The following is a 20,263-nucleotide window of genomic DNA, read 5'->3' as shown; positions in this document are numbered from 1 at the left end:
CACCCGCGTTAGTCCGTATCCCGTAGGAATATCGGGATAAAAATATGATTGATGAAACATGATTGCCTTTATGTTATTTCAGTTGTCCAGCTGCAAACGTAACAAATTTCATTGCAATTGGTTCAGTAGTTTTTGCGTGAAAGAGCAACAAACACACACACACATCCTTACAAACTTTCGCATTTATAATAATAGTAGGATAGGATTGAAGGGTGTTAAAAAACAGAAGTACATCATGAATCCAAAATTAAGTGTCAGTTTGTTTGTACATACTAAACTCCGGAACTACTCGACGGATTTTAATGAAAGTTTAAGAAAAAAAAATTGAAAGTTTTTGTTGTATAGGTTTCTAGTCTGAGAAACATACAAGCTATAATTTATTTTGATGTGTCAGTCGAGTACGCTTCGCCACGAATTGGGCTAGCTCGCACCGGGGAAGTACCACACCTCCACAGAAAACCGGCGTTATTGTGTTTCGTACGGTGAGTGGGGAAGCAGGATGCCCATATCCTTTTTTACCCTTCCCAGTCCTTTCCTTTATACCTCTCATTAATGCTTTCCCAATTTAAGGTCGGCAATCCATTTGTAGAGGTGTAAGGTCTGTATTTGACCTTACGCTTCTCCAAATGTTCATGGGCGGTGGTTCACGACCCTGCAACATACCACTTAAACTGTGTGCATATTCTACTGGGAGTACATAAAACTGATCTTTTTACCCACGGACTGTTGAATATGCTACCAGGCGTAAGTGCCAATCGTTTGTATAAAAAACGTCTCGTAACTTGAATCACGCATAGTTCGTTATTAACTGATGGGAGTTTTACCTGTAACGCTTCGTAACAGTAACATAAGACTTTGTGTTGTTTCTGTAATCTTAAAAAAAATTATATTGTAAGTTTTATGAATATTTAAATGTTTCATTAAAATATAAATTATGGCAAATTTGTCATACTAGTATAGCATTATATTATCTGTGATTATACTTGGTACTTTAATGATTAATCTGTGCATTACATTTGACAAATGACATTGACGTCGGTCGTCTATTTGGTTAGACGGAATCGAAAGACAAAATCTTAACCTTTTTATTTTTATGATCATTTCATATACTTGACACTACTTTTTTTTTAATTTAGATTTCATGGGATCTATATTAGCGTAACATACTTAAAATGAACTGCTTGTTTAAAACGCTAAATACGCTAAATATCCGCGTACCTATTCATAATTTGCACACTACAGCGCCCACTGCTGCGTGGACTAAACCAAATAATCCCCAGAAATTTATCAGTTACAATAGAAAAATATACCCACCTCAAGATCCCAATGAGGAGCCAAGGCCAGCTGTAAGTAGACAATAGCTTTTTATTTCATTTATAATATGTCGCAGGGTTTGTATAATTATATTCAATTTACATTAATGTAAAATAAATGTTATTTTTGTTTTTTAGTTTGTTTGTCATCAAAAGGCAAATATTAAATACAGTCCAGAAAAACTCTGGTACATTGCTGCCTTTGTAAGAGGAATGACAGTAGATGAAGCCTTAAAACAATTGAGCTTTATACATAAGAAAGGAGCAGGTTTTGTGAAAGATACAATACTAGAGGCACAAGAACTTGCAGTTTCTAAACATAATGTTGAATTTCGGAGTAATTTGTGGATTGGTATGTCACTTGTATTAACTTTTATTTTTATCAACACAATAATGATGACTATTAAAAAAAAATTAATACGTTTATCTTTTTATTAGCTGAATCATTTAGTGGAAAAGGTCCAGTTATGAAGGGCATAAGAAGACATGCAAGAGGAAGGCTAGGTGAAGTGCGTTACAAATACAGTCATTATTTTGTCAGACTCGAAGAAGGAAAGCCTCCTGAAGATTACTATAAGAAAAATCCATTAAAACCTCAACAACAACTTGATAAATGGCTTGAACAGATGAGGATGAGGAAAATAATAAATTCCTTTTAGATTGTAATAGTGTACTTGTAGTTAATCAAAAAAATAAATAATAGTTATATAAATATGAGTTTTTATTATATGCTGTGATGATTGCTATAAAGCAATAATGTCCGAAATTCTCGTGAGTTCTTGCTCAGTCTGAAATAACAAGACTGATATACAACTTTTGATTAGATTATAATATTAAACTACTAAAATTAATCTTTAAATCTCAAGTGCAAAGAGTACATTCATAATTTTTACCTGAAATATTTAGATGAAAGGTTGTTTTCTCTTCTCAAAAGTTACACAAAGAAGGGTTTAATTTCATAATAAAAATTTTTGAATATCTAAAAGAATATATTTTGTTAATAAGATAGGTACATGTTTCAATAAAAAGTGTATAAAATATAATATTGTAGCCTTATTAATACAACATGTATATAAACAAAGTTTTAACTTATATCTAAATTGTATAAGTACATACTGGCAATTTTATCAAATAATATAATACTAAAAAAAATTCATACACTCAATGAAGTTCGAGTTTCTTTCTTCTTAGGAACATAACCATACAAAAATATGGAACCAATAACAAACATAGTCCCTAAAGCAAATTGAATCGTTAAGTGGAAGTCGAATATGTACATTGATGCAACACATGATATTATAATAGCTACAGATGTAGCAAATCCTTTTAGGATATTGTCAGCATATTTCACAACAACAGCAACAATAAGTCCCCCAGCTGCTTGTAAAACGACTAGATACCACACAAAACCATCAAACCCTTTGAGTAAATCTTTTATAGACCCATTGTTATTTACTAAGTATGTTATAGTTCCAAAAGGCAATGATAATAAACTCAATTGCACATTCCTCATCCACACCTGTAAAATAATATCTAAATTAATCTGTTTTCCATGATACAGTTTATATCATGATATAGTAAAATAAAATATTTTGTAATTTCTATGTGATCAGTAATTATCACCACAAATGAGATGTCATAAGAAGGTTCAGTGGGTTTTTTAAAAGGAGAGGAAATCATATATAATGAGAGCTTATTACCATGAAAAATCACGAATTCGAAAGAGGCTGATGCCAATACTCACTGATATATCAGATTCTTTCAGCACTTTTTCAAAATATATTCCAGCAAATCCAGAAATAAAGCATGCTGCCAATGCAGCGCCAAACCCAAGGACTTTAGATTGCTTTTGTAAGTTTGATGAAGAAGTTGCTTTAGAATCTTTGTCCGTTGATGAAAGTTGTACTAATGCAACACCAATAACTAATAAACCTAATGCACCCCACTGCCATCGTTTTAATCTTCTTTTTAAAACTAAGACAGCAAAGAATGCAGTTGTCAACAACTTTAATTGATATGTTACCTACAACAATAAAATCAAGATGATTAATATGTTTAACCACTCATTGCACTTATTGAATTACAGTGAAAATATTTTTTGTTTTCAAATTTGATTTGAAATAATCTATTAAATCATATAATATACTACCAAAACTTATTTTAAAATTAGTTTGATTCTTGGGCTAAAAATGATAATCTGTACTATTACTTTTTACTGTTTACAAACTGTGTCTTCAATTAGCTGAGGCATAATGTGTAATATATAGAGAGTTCAGTGTCAGAATTTTTTGGTTTGGTTAAGGGGGTGGGTTAGGTTACATTGTTGAGACACATACATGGTAATATCAACATTAGATGGTAGAACAACATGTTATAGAGTCTCACATCAATATAAAGTCACAGCCATAGCCAGTAAGAGAATAATGGTACTTGCAAGTAATTCAATTCAAGGAAAATATAGTTTATAATACCTGATACGTAGCTGCATCCAAATTTGATGCAGAGACATATAATAAATTGTTTTGTACTATATATAAAAATGATGGCACACAGACACGTAAAGTGTCCTTTATATTCAATATCACTGTATTATACATTGTTTGTGCTCCTTTTCTAACACTCCCATTTTCTTGTATTACCAAACAAATACAAATTGCAAGTTTCAATACTTCTGCCATTAGCACAGCTGAAAATTATTTATACATTTTAAAATAACCACGATGAATGCAAGACAGGGCAAAATATCGGAAAAGAAATTCTTTTTTTAGGAAGTAATTACAGCAATAGAATATTATTACATATTTATTTTGTATGACTGCAGATTAGGAAATTAAAATCATGATTGACACATGATATCAACATTAAACAAGATCTTTGAACAAAAAAAAAATAAATATACAAAATGTAATTGGCAAAATCCAATTTTAATTTGCAACTCTTTATTACCAGCAGCTGATGAAAACATGACAACATCTCTTGTACGTGCATATCTCATACTCAGGCCCAGTGCTGCATTTTGTATTGTCAGTATAAAAAGACTGACATACTTTATGTACCCTACAAAATATAAAAGATTATCATACATTATTACATTGATTGCCATAGGACATTAGAACAGGAAATTAAATTGTTCATTAATTAAAACATCAATATCTAGCAAGAAACATAAATTATCAATAGATTATAATCTAATTTTAATCTGTTAACATATAATTAAATAATTTTATCTATTTCTTTGAAAAAAATACAATGTTCTTACCATATTTTACTTGCTTATTGGGAGAATAACTTTTATCCTTTTTATTTTCACTGTCCATTTCGTCTGTGTTGAGTTGAGTTTCGGGTGTTATATTTTCACCCTCAACTTCAATTTCTTCCTTTGATTCCTGTGTTTCCTGCAGAGTGATGTCATTTGAAGACTTCATAGAAGACAAAATATGAGGACACCTTTCCTACTTGAAATAATAAAAAACTACCCAATTCAATGGCATTTTAAGATATATACTTAACTAATTAGTGAAATTGTCCAAAATTACAATGATCATTTATTCAAAAATATTGTTCAATTTGCAATATTTTTAAAATGAAAAAAATGCACTTATTCCAAAATTTTATTAAAATTTATTGCAATATTTATATTTTAATTAAAACAAAAATATAAGACACATTTTGTGGTTGATTAATTAACACAGGACAATGCGTAAGAAAATAGTGTATTTACCTTTTTATATTCTTATATCGTTAAATATATATAAGTAATATTTAAAACTGTTTAGGCAATCCTAAAATGAAGTACTATGTTTTTGGGAAAAACATTTGCAATTTGAATTTCAGGCTGATTTGTTGACGTAGCCAAATTGGTGAGAATATTTTTTCTGTGATTTATTTAAATATGGCATGATACAAGGCATTTTAGTTACTTCCGTTTTCGATTCTAGCAATTTAAATGTTAGCTTTATTATTTGAATATCATATTAATAGTCGTTACAAAAATTTACAATTATATTCGTAAATAGACATGAATATCAATTAACCATTGTAGTTTATTAATTACTAGTTTAGTATTATGTTACTTGGATTTATACTACGTACGTATGTGCACGATATAAGTATCGACGGTGATACTTATATGTATGTGACTTCAAAAAAGGAGGAGGTTATCAAATCGCAACTTTCAATAGCAATTTTTTGAATCCGTTAGTTCTAAATCATCATAATGTCCATTAATAGACATCATGTGTGATCAATTTGAGGAGTTCTTAATTTACGATAGTGTGATCAGGATGCTGCTGCTTAATGTACTTTTATTTTTTGTTTCTTTATTTAGAAACTTAAAACATCAACATCAACGACCAACATTCTGTGAATTCCGAAAATATTTTCGGACTTGAACTGGATGGATATCCTGGATGTACCTGTTATATTGATAGAGTCTGAACCTATGAAACGTGAATGAATTTTTGGAAATAATCTGGACAATAAGAGGGTAGGCTTTACTTTGAAATACTACCAATAGACCTTAGAAGCCTTGGTTTCATTAAGTTAATATTACGTTAGTAACATCGTATATACTATTATACGTATGAGAGCCATCTTCTTCTTTTTTTGATCTTTGTAATCCAAGCGTAGAGTTAGAGTATAGGCACAGAATAATAAGTACAAGTAGTATGGGTACATAAGCAGGCTATAGAGCGTGCGTCATTAATATGAAGTGAAAGCACAACTTACTAGGAACATATACCTCTTTTTCTTGACATACACAATTAGTGTGAAAACTGAAAAGAATGCGCGTAACATGGAGTCGACGAGAAAAATTGTATTTGTTAAAATTTGCGGTGCAATATTGTGTAAATCATTTCCGTTAGTAAAATCAATGGTTTTCTTTTCATTTTGCTCTTCTAACATCACTTTTCATCGGTAAATAATGAAATGTATAAAATTTGTAATTTAATTATTTCCAAAAAAATTTAAGGATCTGGAAGGGGGGGTGCGAGAGAAAGGTGGGCGAGCGTCATACCGAATACGGCATACGCTGTAACCGGCTTTTTTTTCTAATCGTAATATAGCATTGTATAGGCATAATGGGAAACAATCTTAGCACTCTTAAACTTTTACAGTAATTTTAACTAGCGTAATATTTTTCTTTTTTTAAGGGTTCCCCCACTTTATGCTTTTAAGTCCAAGGTCCTAACCACTGAGCCACCACTATTCTAACAAATATGATATTTATGCATATAGGGGCATTAGCAGAAAAACAATTATTCAACATTCAAACACTTACACTTAAAATTTTTAAGGAGGCATATCATACTGTAAATTGATTATTGAGCACTGAGCAGGGCAAGATAAGGGTCAATGAAAAGATGGAATAAAACAAAAAAAAATCACATAATTTATTAACTTAAACTACAATTATTGATTTATTTGATTGAATTAGTTCTTTGTGTCTTTATTCATCATTTTCAAAATCAGCTGGATTTTTGCGGGACAGTCTATGGTGCTCCCTTTCAACACCATCATAAACTAAGTAAGCAACAATGAATGCTGAAAAAAAAATTTATATTACTACTTGATTTATATTCACAGACTGGTTTAAATTTGTTTATATGTAAGAACTTTAATGGTCATGAATTTATATAAACACATATTAAATACATCTAAACCATTACACAACTACCATATATAAATTACACAGAAAAAAGAAACACCACCATTGAACTGTCATACCTATTAAATCACGAAATTTGTTTCATTCAGTTATTATGTCATGAGAAGTCTCTATACAAGATGAATAAATAATAAATATCAATATAACTTAGTAGTTATTAGTGTTTTGATTTAGTGGTTACTAAAATTTGCCTTAAGAAATGAGAACATCAAAGAGGTAATTATTACATAAGGTAATAACCATGTTCACGCACTAGATTTGTTATATTACTTCAAAATAAAAACTTACGAGGTGCCACTCTAAAAACGCTTTCGCGAAATCTTCGGACGAAATTAGGTAGTCCATTTTTAATAGCGCCAGCGTAAGCTCTTTGCTCATGAGGAGATAATTTATAAGTTATCAATCCTCTGATTTTAGCAAGTTCACCGAAGTGTTTTCCCATGATGATCGATTTTATTAACCTTAAATAAGGAAAATAATCAAATAATGTGTAATTGGACTAAATTACGTAATATTGCAAAGGAGAACTCCCACTTCTAAATAACAGCTCTACTCCGCAATCCACACACGCATGACGTATGTGTCAACACTGACAACCAGTGTTACCAACTCTCAGAAATATTTACCCCTAACTCTAAGTCAAAACCCCCTTAAACTGCGTCAATTATTTGAAAATCCCCCTAAAAAATAATATTCAATCAAAATAATATAATAAGTAATATTCAGTAATATTTGTTAATGCTTTTTATTTATAAATTAACTGATGCATTAAAAATTATGTCAGTTTCCTCTGAAGAGTCAGAATTTTTAAAATCATACATGTTAACATTGAATAAACTTAACATTTTAGAAGATGGAGTGAATGTTGTGCAAGATCCACCATTACGAATTAATGTATTACCAGCTTGGTAATACAGTAAAGTGTTTAAGTGTTAGATAGGATTTTTTAATTAGTAATGAAAAGGTGCTCATATTTTATACCATTTCATTTACCCACAGAGTAGGTAAATATCTGCAATATTTATTTAGTAGGAAAATATAATTACACTAGATGTCACCCAGTCCTAAGTCATTCGCTAGGTGAAAAAATAAATTTAATTGATAGTTAGCATTGGATAGTTCTATTATATTCAGAATATTATATATTCAGAAAAACCCTAAAAATACCCCTAAACATATAAAACCCCTAAAAAAATCCCATTCCACTAATTTACCCCCTAAATTTGGGGGGAAAACCCCTAAGTTGGGAACACTGCTGACAACAGTCAAGTGTCTACTGTCAGACCATAGGCAATACAATAGATAAGATATACACTTATACATAGACTTATATACTGGGTAATCGTATTAAGTTAACTCGTTAAAATCATATGGACTAATATTTTGTATAAGTAATTTTTGTCAGAAGGATTTTGATATAGAAAAAAAATTAATTTTAAATCGAGTGAATTTTTTTCTTTTCAATAAACGGTGTAACAGGATTTATTAATATGTAAATCGATCATATCCATTCGTAGATAATTGCTGAATTCGTTGGTTCTAAATAACAAATTATAAAGTCCTTTGTTTGATTCAGTATTTAAAATTTAAATATACCACAGTAAGCCTCTAATGTGTAAATTGTTACTGAACTTAGAAGCTAAACTTAGTTACGTGTAATAAGCGTGTTAGCAAGGTCAAGAAAGCTAAAGAGTAGTTAAATTTAGAAGGTACTCTAACGTTTCACTGCAATACACTGATGTCTCTGACTCATAAATAGATATCTTATAACACACAATAAACTTAACAAATATATACTTAAACATATTATTATACTACTCTTTGCTTATATAGTTACTCGTTATCTGTGGCAGTCACCTGTGCCGTGTTTTACTTTAGTTAATACTCTATGCTGTACGTCAGTTTATACGCGATGTCAGTATTTAATAGGTACCTACCTTCTAATAAATAAGATTCGGCTCTGAACTGTCGAGGTCTTTTATCTGAATATGTAAAATGTGCCACAGCATTTCAACTTTACCGTTACGTAGATCGCTCGTGTTTATAAAATTATCATCTAAATAAAAATAATGTCTTCAATATGTAGTAAAGACGGTCATAAATATATTCCAGTAGAAGTCGAAGAAACCGATATTTATCCCGGGATTTATAAAATTCTAGAAGAGATAAGACCTAGTTGGCGACCCGAAAATATTAAATTTAAAGTAAAACATTTTTTATTTGAAATAAAAATAATTCTTAAAATGAGTATTAAATTGGTATTTGTTATATTTTCAGATTTTTACTGACGGAATCACAAACAAATTAGTAGCTTGTGAAATAAATAATAAGACGGGTGAAAGTGAAAATATAGTTTTAGTGCGAATTTACGGAAATAAAACGGATTTGTTGATTGATAGGACTGCAGAAGTAAGGTAAGTGTGTACAAGTACGATTTATTGATTTTATTAGAACACTCGATTGGATAGTGTTATGTTATAACATTGTTAATTGATTGTTATAACAACGAAAAAAATTTCATCTAAATACTAAGTAACAAATACTAAAACCATTTTTTTTGGTATACTAATCGCCCATTACTAACATTTTATGTAAATTTTATTTGTGAATTTTGGCCATGCAATTAAATCCTACTTACATTTTTTTTTTATTTGAATAGGAAAAATAAGTATTAAGTATCATTACTTTCTTGTTTTATGTAACTACATTCATTTTAATGTTTCTATTCATTGAATTTTATTTTAGTATAGAATAATATATGAAAAAATGTACTTTTAATATGTAACAATTTTATTAAATTATTACAAAATAATTATATGAAATTTATTACAAAACCACATTTTATGTTAAATATGTATGTTATGGATCACAATTATTTGACAGTTCTCAATTGTGCTGATAAGATATTAATGTAACAGTTTTTACAATCTTATGGCAACATACACACAAAGTTGTTTTGTTTTTACTAAACTAAAGTAAATTTTCATAACATATACACTATAAGATAACATATTTTTTTGTAAAAAAAAGTGTTTTATTTTTTAGGAATATAACCACACTTCACAAACTTAATCTAGCACCAGAAATTTATGGAGTTTTTAAAAATGGATTAGCCTATCAATATTATCCTGGAGTGACATTGAACATAGACACTGTAATTGATGACAAAATAAGTGCTATGGTAGCTAAACAAATGGCTAAAATGCACAAAGTTGAGCTTGATAAACAAGTAAGTTACTTCATTGTGAACTTATAATATTGTGCTTTGTTTTGAAGAGGCAGTATACATTTTTTCACCTTGTGTTTATCTCGTCAAGTATTGACCTATCCAACACCTCATTTGACAAGATAGTTTCATTTTTGTATTCTCTGGTTACATGTATTTTTTGCAAACAAGCTCGTGATTCGCCTGATGGTAAGCAATCACCACCGCCCATGAACATTTGAAGAAGTAGTGCCTCTGCAAATGCGCTGCCCGCTTTATAGAGGTAAGGGATAAATATTGGATTGACAACTGGCAAGAAGGAATGGATTGGGAAGGGTAAGGCAAGAAAATGGGCTTCGGTCTTCCGGTTCCTCCACTCACAATACCAAACAAAATAGCATGCTAGTATTTCACGCCGGTTTTCTGAGCGGGTGTGATACTTTCCTGGTGCAAGCTGGCCCAATTCGTGCTGAATTCATGCCCACATTAAAAAAAATATGAACAATTCCTCATATATGTATTTTTTTCAAATAAAATGTAATTGAATCTAATATGGCCTATCACCATATAAAAATTGTTTCTAAATGTTATCTGATATCTTAGGTTACTTAGGTTACTATCTATTGTTTAGGTTTTCCCTAATTAGAACTAGTTGTAAAAATATTGCCCTTGTTACAAATAGTTCTTACTAAGGAAAAGCTTTAAAAACTACAATACACAATATTTTCTAATCAAACCTGATTTTGACACTAACATGCCTTTTTATTTCGATCTTTATATATATACATATTTTGATATAAAAATAGGTCATCAAGCGAATCAACAAGCGTGTTAGGTTATTTTGAACCAGAATCGACATTATGGCGTTTCCCAATCAAACATAAACCAGTATGTACCAAAATAAATCGTCAGTTAATTAATTCGTGTTTAGCCTAATTAGAAATAGTTGTAACAAGGCGTTTATTTACTATTTGTTCTAACCAGGAAACGTGTCATATATATGTGTAACGCTATCCAAATTGCAAAGCAAGAAATCAATCTTTTTGACAAATATTTACTGTACAGAAATAAACTAACTACCAAAAACCACCAATATGTATACTTCCCGCTGACATAGAATGAATAAATTTGGCAAGAGATCTTATATTTCATTTAAACGAAAAATCCGTAACACATAACTATGCACTAAACTACCTTAAAGAGCTTCCGAAAGAGGCTTTACTTGCTTAACTGCAAAATCTCTTTTATTTTAAAACGTTTTAAGATATTAAACTGAAATTTATATAAGATACTTGAATTTATATTACTTTATAGTTGTGAAAAAATTAAGGTCTACGCGAGCAAAAAATGTAACCGCTCGTGAAGGAACCCTTGATATACGAGTCTATTTCGCACTTGGCCGTTTTTTTTTTTAAATTGTACAATGAAATAATCTTTATTACATATTAGACTGCAGTAAGGCTTTAAACCTGCAGTTGCAATTCTAGAGTCATATCTATTTCCCTCCAGTTTTTTCTCTTATATGATCTACTCGTGATTGCATCATATATACACTGTTATTTATTTATGTGGGTGCGAAACATTTTAGATAATATGTTTCAATTTATATCAATTGAACAAACTGTTTATATCCGACTAGACTATTTATTTTTATTGATTTATTGCTATAATTCGCTGTTCTCCGCATTTTACTCGTGAGAAAAAGGTAAATAAAGCCTTAAATATTTTTAATTTCAATGTAGAATCACTTAAGACATTGATTTAGAAAAATTTGATAATTGTTTGATATTCATCATCAATTTGATTGTTCAATCAATCATCATGATGTATTATGTACTGTCAACAAAAAACAACATACATATTTCAATTTTAAAGTACCTATTTATTGACGGCATTGTCATACGTATAGAGGCGTATCATTAAAATAATGAAAATTTTATTTTTTAGACATTTCACAATATATTTCTAGAAAAAAATAATAATATTAGAACAATTTTCATATAATTTTAATTCTGCATTCCAACCTGATAATATTTAACTGTATATGTATATACATAATTTTTTATTATTAACAATGCATAATAAATTATTACCTATGATAAAAAATTAAACCACTTGTGGAAATAGAAAATTAGTTGGTCTTATCTTATCAAATTAAGGTCACGAAGGTTTATCACAAATATACCTACCCACATAATGTGTAGTATAACTCTAAATAAATACTTATACATATAACATGACAAGAAATTATTGTGTACTAGTAGCTCATCCCGGCTTCGCACGGGCATAATAATATAATAAAAGGATATACAAAATGCTTTACAGTGAGTTTCTAAAAAAGATAACAATCATTGAAAACAAAAATCTAAGACTCCCCTCCTCCTATTCAACGCATACCTAGCTGAGCGGAGTTTTTTTCTATTATTTAAACTCGTGATATCTTTTGAATGGAATATCCGAATCGAATCATTTTAAAGGTGATGTAAAGGTATTGAAGTAGTCTTAAATAATGTTTTATTTATTTTGATAAGGATCGATATCTAGGTACGAATAGAGAGAGCCTTTTCTAGCGGTGGTATTTTAATTTTTTTTAATAAAAGGTCGCTTGACGTAACTACGTCCTGAAAATTTATAATACTTGATTTTGTTCTATCTTTAATAGTTGTCGCAGCAATTGAAGAAAATTTTTTGTTTATTTTTTTACATCTTGGGTTAGATTATTCCAGTTTTAGTAAGCATCCCTAATTTTTTTGAAAATAAAACATAGCCTATGTCGCTCGGGAATAGTGTAGCTTACCAACGGTGAAAGAATTTTTAAAATCGGTCCAGTAGTTTCGGAGTCTATTCATTTCAAATAAACAAACAAAAAATCAAATCTTTTCTTATTTTAGTTAGTATATATCGGTAATCCTAGATATCGCATTTATTACGCAAAATTAAACACAATTTTGTATTTAAAATGTTGGGATTTAGATATTATATTGCTATCACGCTTGCCGAAATACAAATTATAAAATAACAAATTATAAAATAAAATTCTTTTATGCATATCGGGTAAATATATAAAATTTTGTGTGCATATCGGGTAGGTCTGAGAATCAGACAACATCTGTTTGTTATAACCCTAAATGATAAGAATAAGGCAGAACAGCGTTTGCCGGGTCAGCTAGTATGTTTCTAAATAAGGAGCTGATTGACAAACTCAATCTTCTGTTACTTCAAACCTATATAAACCAAGAACGGCTGAACGGATTTTAATAACATTCATTTTTTTTTTGGATTTGTCTCCGCTTGGGTTAGAATATCAAGGGTTTAAAATTTAAAGGTTAGCAAAAAAAAAACCATCAGAACGGATTCTAAAAACTATTAAAGTTGTGTCGAAAAACACTCAGTAAATCCACATAATACTAGTATATATAAAGTTATCATACATGCATACTGATAAGTGACATTTTTGAAATATTAAAATTAACTTGGGCCTAGGCCACTCTACCTACGGCTAAATCGCCACGGTTTTTTGTGTATCAAACAAAAGAATATAAGCGACCTCACTTGTGGTTTTTTTGAAATGTATTATTTTTTTGTATAGGAAAGAGTAAAATTACTCTTTAATACATCAGCCTACGGCCCCTGATTAGCTAAACTAACAATATAGTATGATATTTTTTATGGTTTCTCTTCGTCATCAAGATAATAGTCCCAAAATATGTTTTCATAAAAGTACATGTTTACAGATACAGAAAGAGCCTATGATATGGGATAAAATTGAACAATTTCTGGCCCTGGTACCAGAACCTTTCACAGACCCTTCGAAACAAACAAGGTGAGATTTCAGCTTACTTAATACAGTAGTGTTAATTTACATCAATTTCGGTAAATGTAAATGTTGTACTGGAATTACAAGTTTATGTTTAGGTATTGTCGAATTTGTACACGTGTAAGTTTTCTCAAGATTTTCTAAACAACTTTCCCTTTCTATACACATAGAAAAGAATGTGCTTATGTAGTACGTCGTTTGACATCGACCGGAATAATTTGTCGACACAAAAAATTTACGAAGAATTACTAAGAATATAGTAATTCTTCGAGTTTCAAGTCTAAGTTTAATTAATTAATTAGATTTTGTATTAAATATAGGGGATATCTAGGGTGTGAAAGGCGGATTTTTTTTTTATACAATATCATCTAACTCCTAATATATACATGTTGAAATGTAAAACTAGTATTACATAAGGACCACGGTATCTGTGTGCACATTTAATAAATGAAACCCGATTGCACGATTGGCCAATAAACTTTTATCGTGTGAAGTAAATCCACTTTTATTAAAACTAGGTACATTGACAGTATGAGTTATCTTATTCTCGTATGGATTAGAATGTGTTTTTGATAAAAATTAACCATTTTTTAAATCGATAAAGTATAAGGTTATAAGCAAAATGAATCAGAATACTATAGGTAATTACTCACTCACCTTAATATATCCAAAAGAAAGAAATAAAATTCACTAGTGCTACTGGGTGTAGATTATAATATTATATTATTTTGAATATTTATTGGAGCGGAAACATTCAATTGCCATACGATGATGGTGTCGTTATATCTAGTATTGGTGTTCAGTTTAAAACCTCTTATTTAAAAACGTATCGTTTCTGTAATACATTATTTTAAACGCGTAGGATCTCATACATTTTTGTTAAAGTAATATTTCGTAGGTATCTAATTATCATGTAAAGTTCTAGGTCAAATGGCACAAGACATTGTAGTGAAACAAATGACGACGTTAAATATTTAATTTACCATATCTGTGAAATTGCCTTTAATATTATACCTAATATATTCTGCTTACATAAACTATTGTTAAAATATTGGAACCATCTCATAACACTACTTTTATCCGTGTTGTAGATTTGCAAATAGTTTCGGATCAATAACAAGACTAAGGATAGAATTTGAAAGACTAAAATCGCACTTAATATCAACAGAGAGCCCAATAGTGTTTGCTCACAATGATTTGCTTCTAGGAAACGTGATCTACAATGAAAATAATGGGACCGTGTCATTTATAGACTATGAATATGCTGCCTATAATTATCAAGCATATGATATTGCAAATCATTTCAACGAATTTGTAGGTAAGTTTAACATTTTAACACTACAATCTTCTTCATCTGACGTTAAGAATGTTATTTATGAGAGTAAATAAGTATATGTTTATATCAACAGGTAAATCCCCACTTTACCTATTGATATAAACAACAAAGATACATCATACGCTTTAACTGCGTATATCGTATAAATCAAGGTTGATTGTGTGAGTGGGTCACAAAAAATGATTTCAGTAATTCTCTGACAGCGAACATGCGATTTTAAGAAATATGTTTCTTTTACTTTCGCTTCTTTATTTTTTGTGTGTATTGCACTTGCAAGTTTCACCGTATTGCCTTATGCACGTATAAGTAGGTATATTTTCTATGAATCTAGCAATACTTTAAAATATATATCTATTATATAGATATTGTTTTAAAGTTATCTTCGAAATTATTTTGTCACGAATTAGTCCTGACAGATAATATGCGAGAAACAAACAAGACCAGAATTTCTTATCTTAATGGAAAATAAATAGGTAGTGACACGTGACATGAATATAAAACACATAAGTTGCCTGCAGTACTTACTCTGCCACGTTTCATTGTGGTACATTGTGTTTGTAGAATGAGAAACGGATAAAAACGATGTTAAAAGCGTGTCAGGAGGTATATATTGTTAAAATTTCACGATTAAACTCAAATTTTAAGTACTTATACTTATATAAAAATATTCAAATTTTTTAAGCGAACCCAAACAACGATTTACATACATATATATTTACAAGTTTTTCAAGATAAGATAGGCTCATATTTTTACTGTTTTAATCAGGTTGTTGTTGAATCTGTGTTAGTTTAAAAAATAAACTTAGATAATTTAGACCACACATATTTAACAAAAGCTTAAATGGGCATATATTGTTTAAATACAGCACATAATAAATTAATATCACTGTAAACATTTTCAAACTCCGATATATTATTATCTTCAACTTGGAATAATAATTACAAGTTTGTAAATGTAATATTAACGATCGTGTTTTGTGGAACATTTGCACATTCGCGTTCACCACTCGCCTCATACATCGATGAGACATTCGACGAAACATTCATATAGTAGTTTAGTCACGAATCATACATTTGGGAGTACAGTAAGTTTGTGTTTGTACAATGGCTCCAGAATTCGAATAGTACGAGATCCGAGCGCGTGATTTATACGTTCATATGTTTGATTAATAATATATAATTTTTATCGATATTTATAACTAAACCAATGCCGATCCGCAAAGGTGCCCATCCAAATTTGGCCGCAATTAATTTCAATTAAAATGTAATTAATTATTTATTTCTGAACTATTACGTTCACTTGTAATTGTTAAAAGATATATTTCACTAGAAAGATATTTACCTGAGGTACCGAAAAAATTCAAGGTGCCATCTCTCACTTGGCCGCAACCTAATGTCAGCCAGGTGTAAACAGGTATACTTTTGTGAAATATATACGTTCATAATGTATTATTATGTGATACATACCAAATCGAAGATTAATTTTTTCTCTACATGATGAGATATAGGTGCCTATGCAAAAATGCCCGCAAATAGTGATTGCCAGCGATTAAAGATAAATAAAAGCGAGAGAAACTTACGATAAACACCGTTTGTCAAATAAAGATAGAGCATGCCAGCTGCTTGTCATTTTTATGCTACTGCGCATGCGTCTATAGATAAGGTGCTCAACTAGTACCTCGGGTATTTGCTTGGAGTTTAAAATTCTCCAAAAATTGAGCAGTAAAAATAATATGTCATAATAATTAATCTATAACACTAGTGTTTTCAATATTGTTTTAATTATATTTAACTCAACCAATAACTTTTAACTGTGAAACGTCATTTAAATCTTATATCTTTAAACGAGCAATTCTTGTATATATATATATATATATCGATTTTCCATCGCTCCAACGATTTTCATGAAATTTAGTATATAGGGAGTTTCGGGGGCGATAAATCGATGTTTTTTTACAATTTTTAACAATATTAATTTTCGTTTATTTTCGGTCTTTATAAAAATTGTCATAAAAATTTCTATTCAATACTACTACTACTACTGTTTTTTTTTTTTTTAATTATTATGACATATTATTTTTACTGCTCAATTTTTGGAGAATTTTAAACTCCAAGCAAATACCCGAGGTACTAGTTGAGCACCTTATCTATAGACGCATGCGCAGTAGCATAAAAATGACAAGCAGCTGGCATGCTCTATCTTTATTTGACAAACGGTGTTTATCGTAAGTTTCTCTCGCTTTTATTTATCTTTAATCCCTGGCAATCACTATTTGCGGGCATTTTTGCATAGGCACCTATATCGCATCATGTAGAGAAAAAATTAATCTTCGATTTGGTATGTATCACATGATAATACATTATGAACGTATATATTTCACAAAAGTATACCTGTTTACACCTGGCTGACATTAGGTTGCGGCCAAGTGAGAGATGGCACCTTGAACTTTTTCGGTATCTCAGGTAAATATCTTTCTAATGAAATATATCTTTTAACAATTACAAGTGAACGTAATAGTTCAGAAATAAATAATTAATTACATTTTAATTGAAATTAATTGCGGCCAAATTTGGATGGGCACCTTTGCGGATCGGCATTGGTTTAGTTATAAATATCGATAAAAATTATATATTATTAATCAAACATATGAACGTATAAATCACGCGGCCGGATCTTAGACTAGAATATGCGAATAGCGTGTGTACTATTACCTTATGCGTGTTTCGTCTCGCTATTCGCACTAAGGTGTAAATGCGGTATAAACGTAGCAATAAATATTTTAACATGCTACGACGTTCATAGATTGTATTTTTGATTGTACCGTTTCATTTTAAATATTTTGGAATCCTTTTAGGAATATCCATTGACGACATCGACTATTCGAGATATCCAAGCAGAGAATTTCAGTTGTTTTGGATAAGAACATATTTGACGGAATATATTGGTGAAGTCGATTCAGAAACTTTATCATCGAAAACTGAAGATGTTTATAGAGAGGTCCAGCTGCTGTCTTTGGCGTCACATTTCATGTGGGGAATCTGGTCACTTGTACAATTTGAACATTCCAGTATCGATTTTGACTTTGGCAGGTACGGAATTTTTAATTTTCTAATTATGAGCGACATAAAATTTTAAAATACTTACCCATTGTATATTTTTCAGGTACGCAGAGATTCGTCTGAACAGATATAACGAGTTAAAAGACGCTACATTGAAATCTTTTGTTCAATAATATGCTGTGGTGTCCTTCTAAAAAGTACAAGCAATTCTAATGTATCTCTTATGTATTTAAATATTATCTTATAAATATCTACTGTACTATTGTTTCATAAATTTATTTATTTAATAAAGCAGCAGTATACATTTAGTTGCTCTTTTATTTTTTCTTTTATTATTTGTAGCCTATCGTATTTTATATAAATACTAGCTGCACCCGGCAAACGCTGTTCTGCCTTACTCTTATCATTTAGGGGTATGAAAAATAGATGTTGGCCGATTCTCATAGATACCGGATAAGCACAAAAAAATTCATCAAAATCGATCAAGCCGTTTCGGAAGAGTATGGCAACGAAAACTGTGACACGAGTTTTATATATTAAGATTTAAGCATTTATTGAGATAGGGGGAGTGATGTAATATCCTCATGTGTACACACAGCTTTACATGGTATCTATTATCTATCGAATTTATTATAACAGGTATAAATATCTTGATAATAATATAAAAATATATATGTAAAACAAAGGAATAAAACTTCAAATTTGATTAAATTTGAATTTCTATACGATTACTCTTACAAGCTAGTAAAGAAAATGGGTAAACATTTTGGTGAATTAGCCACCATTAGAGGAATTATATATTATACACTGTCTCCTCATGAGATAAAACCATTTGCTGGCGTTATTAAGCATGGAATCCCTAATATAATAACACGAACAAGACCCACCATTTGGACTTGGTTACCTGGTTTGTATAATTTTATTTTTTTTTTTATTTGAATACAGTACCAGGACAGGTGAAAGACCGAGGTTGAAGATGGTAAATAAATTGTGAAATTAAATTTTTTGTTAAATACTTTTTACTATATACAATCAGTCAAAATGTTCTTTAACGGGAAATCGATGACAAGAAGTTGTTTTAATAAGGATATGAGTTTTCACTATAGTTAGGATATTATTGACTATTGAGTTGTTAAGTTCCGCGATATTGTCTAGAAGTTTCAGCTTTTACTACGAGGTCAATATTGTCCTATTACTAAGACAGTAAGGCTGTATGTATATCATAAACCGAGATAATTAGACAAATTATTAGTACGGAACTCTTCCTGTTGTGAATTCGACTAGCTTTTATCATTTTTATTCGTAATTAAAATATAAAAAGCGTAGGAATAAGTGGAAATTATCGTTAAGTTTTGTGGTGGTTGCCCTGCATGTACAGTACAATCATAGTATAATATTATTAATGGTGCAGATTTATTTTACTTAACGGATAGTTGTGAACTGGGGTAGTACATATATTACTAAAATTTCCTTTCTCCCTGAAATGTTCGACTTTCTATGGACCTAGTTTACGTACGTAGTTTTATATAGGAATATACTAAAAGTTTGTAAGGATGTGTTTGTTTGTTGCTCGTTCACGCAAAAACTACTGAACCGATTGCAATGAAATTTGATACGTAGATAGCTGAACAATTGGAATAACATAGCAACTTTTTATCCCGATATTCCTACGGGATACGGACTTACGCGGGTGAAACCGCAGGGCGCAGCTAGTAGACCTATAATTTAAACTGTATTTACAGTATGAAACATCGTGTGTAACCTTGTAGGTATAATCAGGTATTATTTTTATTATTTGCAATACAAATAAAAAAATATGTACATTTGTTACAGTATTTGTCACTGCGTATTTTGTGTTTACTAC

At 30.2% G+C, this 20,263-nt stretch overlaps 4 protein-coding genes across 7 annotated transcripts; 2 read left to right on the top strand and 2 right to left on the bottom strand.

Moving 5' to 3' along the window:
• Positions 1–1,067: 1,067 nt before the first annotated feature.
• Positions 1,068–2,025, top strand: LOC119833289 (39S ribosomal protein L22, mitochondrial). Its single transcript, XM_038357269.1, has 3 exons — positions 1,068–1,346; positions 1,452–1,665; positions 1,752–2,025. The coding sequence occupies exons 1-3, from the start codon at positions 1,173–1,175 to the stop codon at positions 1,970–1,972; spliced, it is 609 nt and encodes a 202-aa protein (XP_038213197.1). The 5' UTR covers positions 1,068–1,172; the 3' UTR covers positions 1,973–2,025.
• A 303-nt stretch (positions 2,026–2,328) lies between these two features.
• LOC119833486 (UDP-N-acetylglucosamine transporter) lies at positions 2,329–5,191 on the bottom strand. Of its 3 annotated transcripts, none has more exons than XM_038357508.1 (6): positions 5,035–5,191; positions 4,573–4,768; positions 4,260–4,370; positions 3,785–3,999; positions 3,058–3,336; positions 2,329–2,832 (listed from the first exon to the last, which is right to left on the bottom strand). In XM_038357508.1, exons 2-6 carry the CDS (start codon positions 4,736–4,738, stop codon positions 2,467–2,469), a joined length of 1,137 nt encoding a protein of 378 aa, XP_038213436.1. In that variant the 5' UTR covers positions 4,739–4,768; positions 5,035–5,191; the 3' UTR covers positions 2,329–2,466. The 3 variants fall into 3 exon arrangements, with proteins under 3 accessions (XP_038213436.1, XP_038213435.1, XP_038213437.1); XM_038357507.1 differs by having other exon boundaries at positions 4,573–4,765; XM_038357509.1 differs by having other exon boundaries at positions 2,330–2,832; positions 4,573–4,708; positions 5,035–5,188.
• Positions 5,192–6,696: 1,505 nt separating this feature from the next.
• On the bottom strand, positions 6,697–7,585 carry LOC119833607 (cytochrome b-c1 complex subunit 8). Of its 2 annotated transcripts, XM_038357698.1 has the most exons (3): positions 7,516–7,585; positions 7,270–7,442; positions 6,697–6,857 (listed from the first exon to the last, which is right to left on the bottom strand). In XM_038357698.1, the coding sequence occupies exons 2-3, from the start codon at positions 7,421–7,423 to the stop codon at positions 6,763–6,765; spliced, it is 249 nt and encodes an 82-aa protein (XP_038213626.1). In that variant the 5' UTR covers positions 7,424–7,442; positions 7,516–7,585; the 3' UTR covers positions 6,697–6,762. The 2 variants fall into 2 exon arrangements, with proteins under 2 accessions (XP_038213626.1, XP_038213625.1); XM_038357697.1 differs by having other exon boundaries at positions 7,270–7,573.
• Positions 7,586–8,882: 1,297 nt separating this feature from the next.
• Positions 8,883–18,707, top strand: LOC119833512 (ethanolamine kinase). Its single transcript, XM_038357539.1, has 7 exons — positions 8,883–9,185; positions 9,259–9,395; positions 10,027–10,210; positions 13,921–14,009; positions 15,095–15,321; positions 18,195–18,429; positions 18,503–18,707. The coding sequence occupies exons 1-7, from the start codon at positions 9,051–9,053 to the stop codon at positions 18,570–18,572; spliced, it is 1,077 nt and encodes a 358-aa protein (XP_038213467.1). The 5' UTR covers positions 8,883–9,050; the 3' UTR covers positions 18,573–18,707.
• The last annotated feature ends 1,556 nt before the right edge of the window (positions 18,708–20,263 follow it).

Source organism: Zerene cesonia, chromosome 17 (assembly GCF_012273895.1).
Source record: "Zerene cesonia ecotype Mississippi chromosome 17, Zerene_cesonia_1.1, whole genome shotgun sequence".
In the NCBI taxonomy this organism is placed as follows: Eukaryota; Metazoa; Arthropoda; class Insecta; order Lepidoptera; family Pieridae; genus Zerene; species Zerene cesonia.
The sequence above is the reverse complement of the archived record's forward strand: the minus strand, read 5'-3'. Positions and strand labels throughout refer to the sequence as shown.

Coding starts and splice junctions, on each gene's coding strand:
- LOC119833289 (XM_038357269.1), top strand. CDS start 1,173: ATGAACTGCTTGTTTAAAACGCTAAATACGCTAAATATCCGCGTACCT. Junction 1,347..1,451: donor ATGAGGAGCCAAGGCCAGCT/GTAAGTAGACAA, acceptor TTTGTTTTTTAG/TTTGTTTGTCATCAAAAGGC. Junction 1,666..1,751: donor TCGGAGTAATTTGTGGATTG/GTATGTCACTTG, acceptor TCTTTTTATTAG/CTGAATCATTTAGTGGAAAA.
- LOC119833486 (XM_038357508.1), bottom strand. CDS start 4,738: ATGAAGTCTTCAAATGACATCACTCTGCAGGAAACACAGGAATCAAAG. Junction 4,000..4,259: donor CATGTTTTCATCAGCTGCTG/GTAATAAAGAGT, acceptor AATAATTTTCAG/CTGTGCTAATGGCAGAAGTA. Junction 3,337..3,784: donor TGGATGCAGCTACGTATCAG/GTATTATAAACT, acceptor TTATTGTTGTAG/GTAACATATCAATTAAAGTT.
- LOC119833607 (XM_038357698.1), bottom strand. CDS start 7,423: ATGGGAAAACACTTCGGTGAACTTGCTAAAATCAGAGGATTGATAACT. Junction 6,858..7,269: donor CGTTTTTAGAGTGGCACCTC/GTAAGTTTTTAT, acceptor TTTTTTTTTCAG/CATTCATTGTTGCTTACTTA.
- LOC119833512 (XM_038357539.1), top strand. CDS start 9,051: ATGTCTTCAATATGTAGTAAAGACGGTCATAAATATATTCCAGTAGAA. Junction 9,396..10,026: donor GATAGGACTGCAGAAGTAAG/GTAAGTGTGTAC, acceptor TTTATTTTTTAG/GAATATAACCACACTTCACA. Junction 18,430..18,502: donor ATCGATTTTGACTTTGGCAG/GTACGGAATTTT, acceptor TATATTTTTCAG/GTACGCAGAGATTCGTCTGA.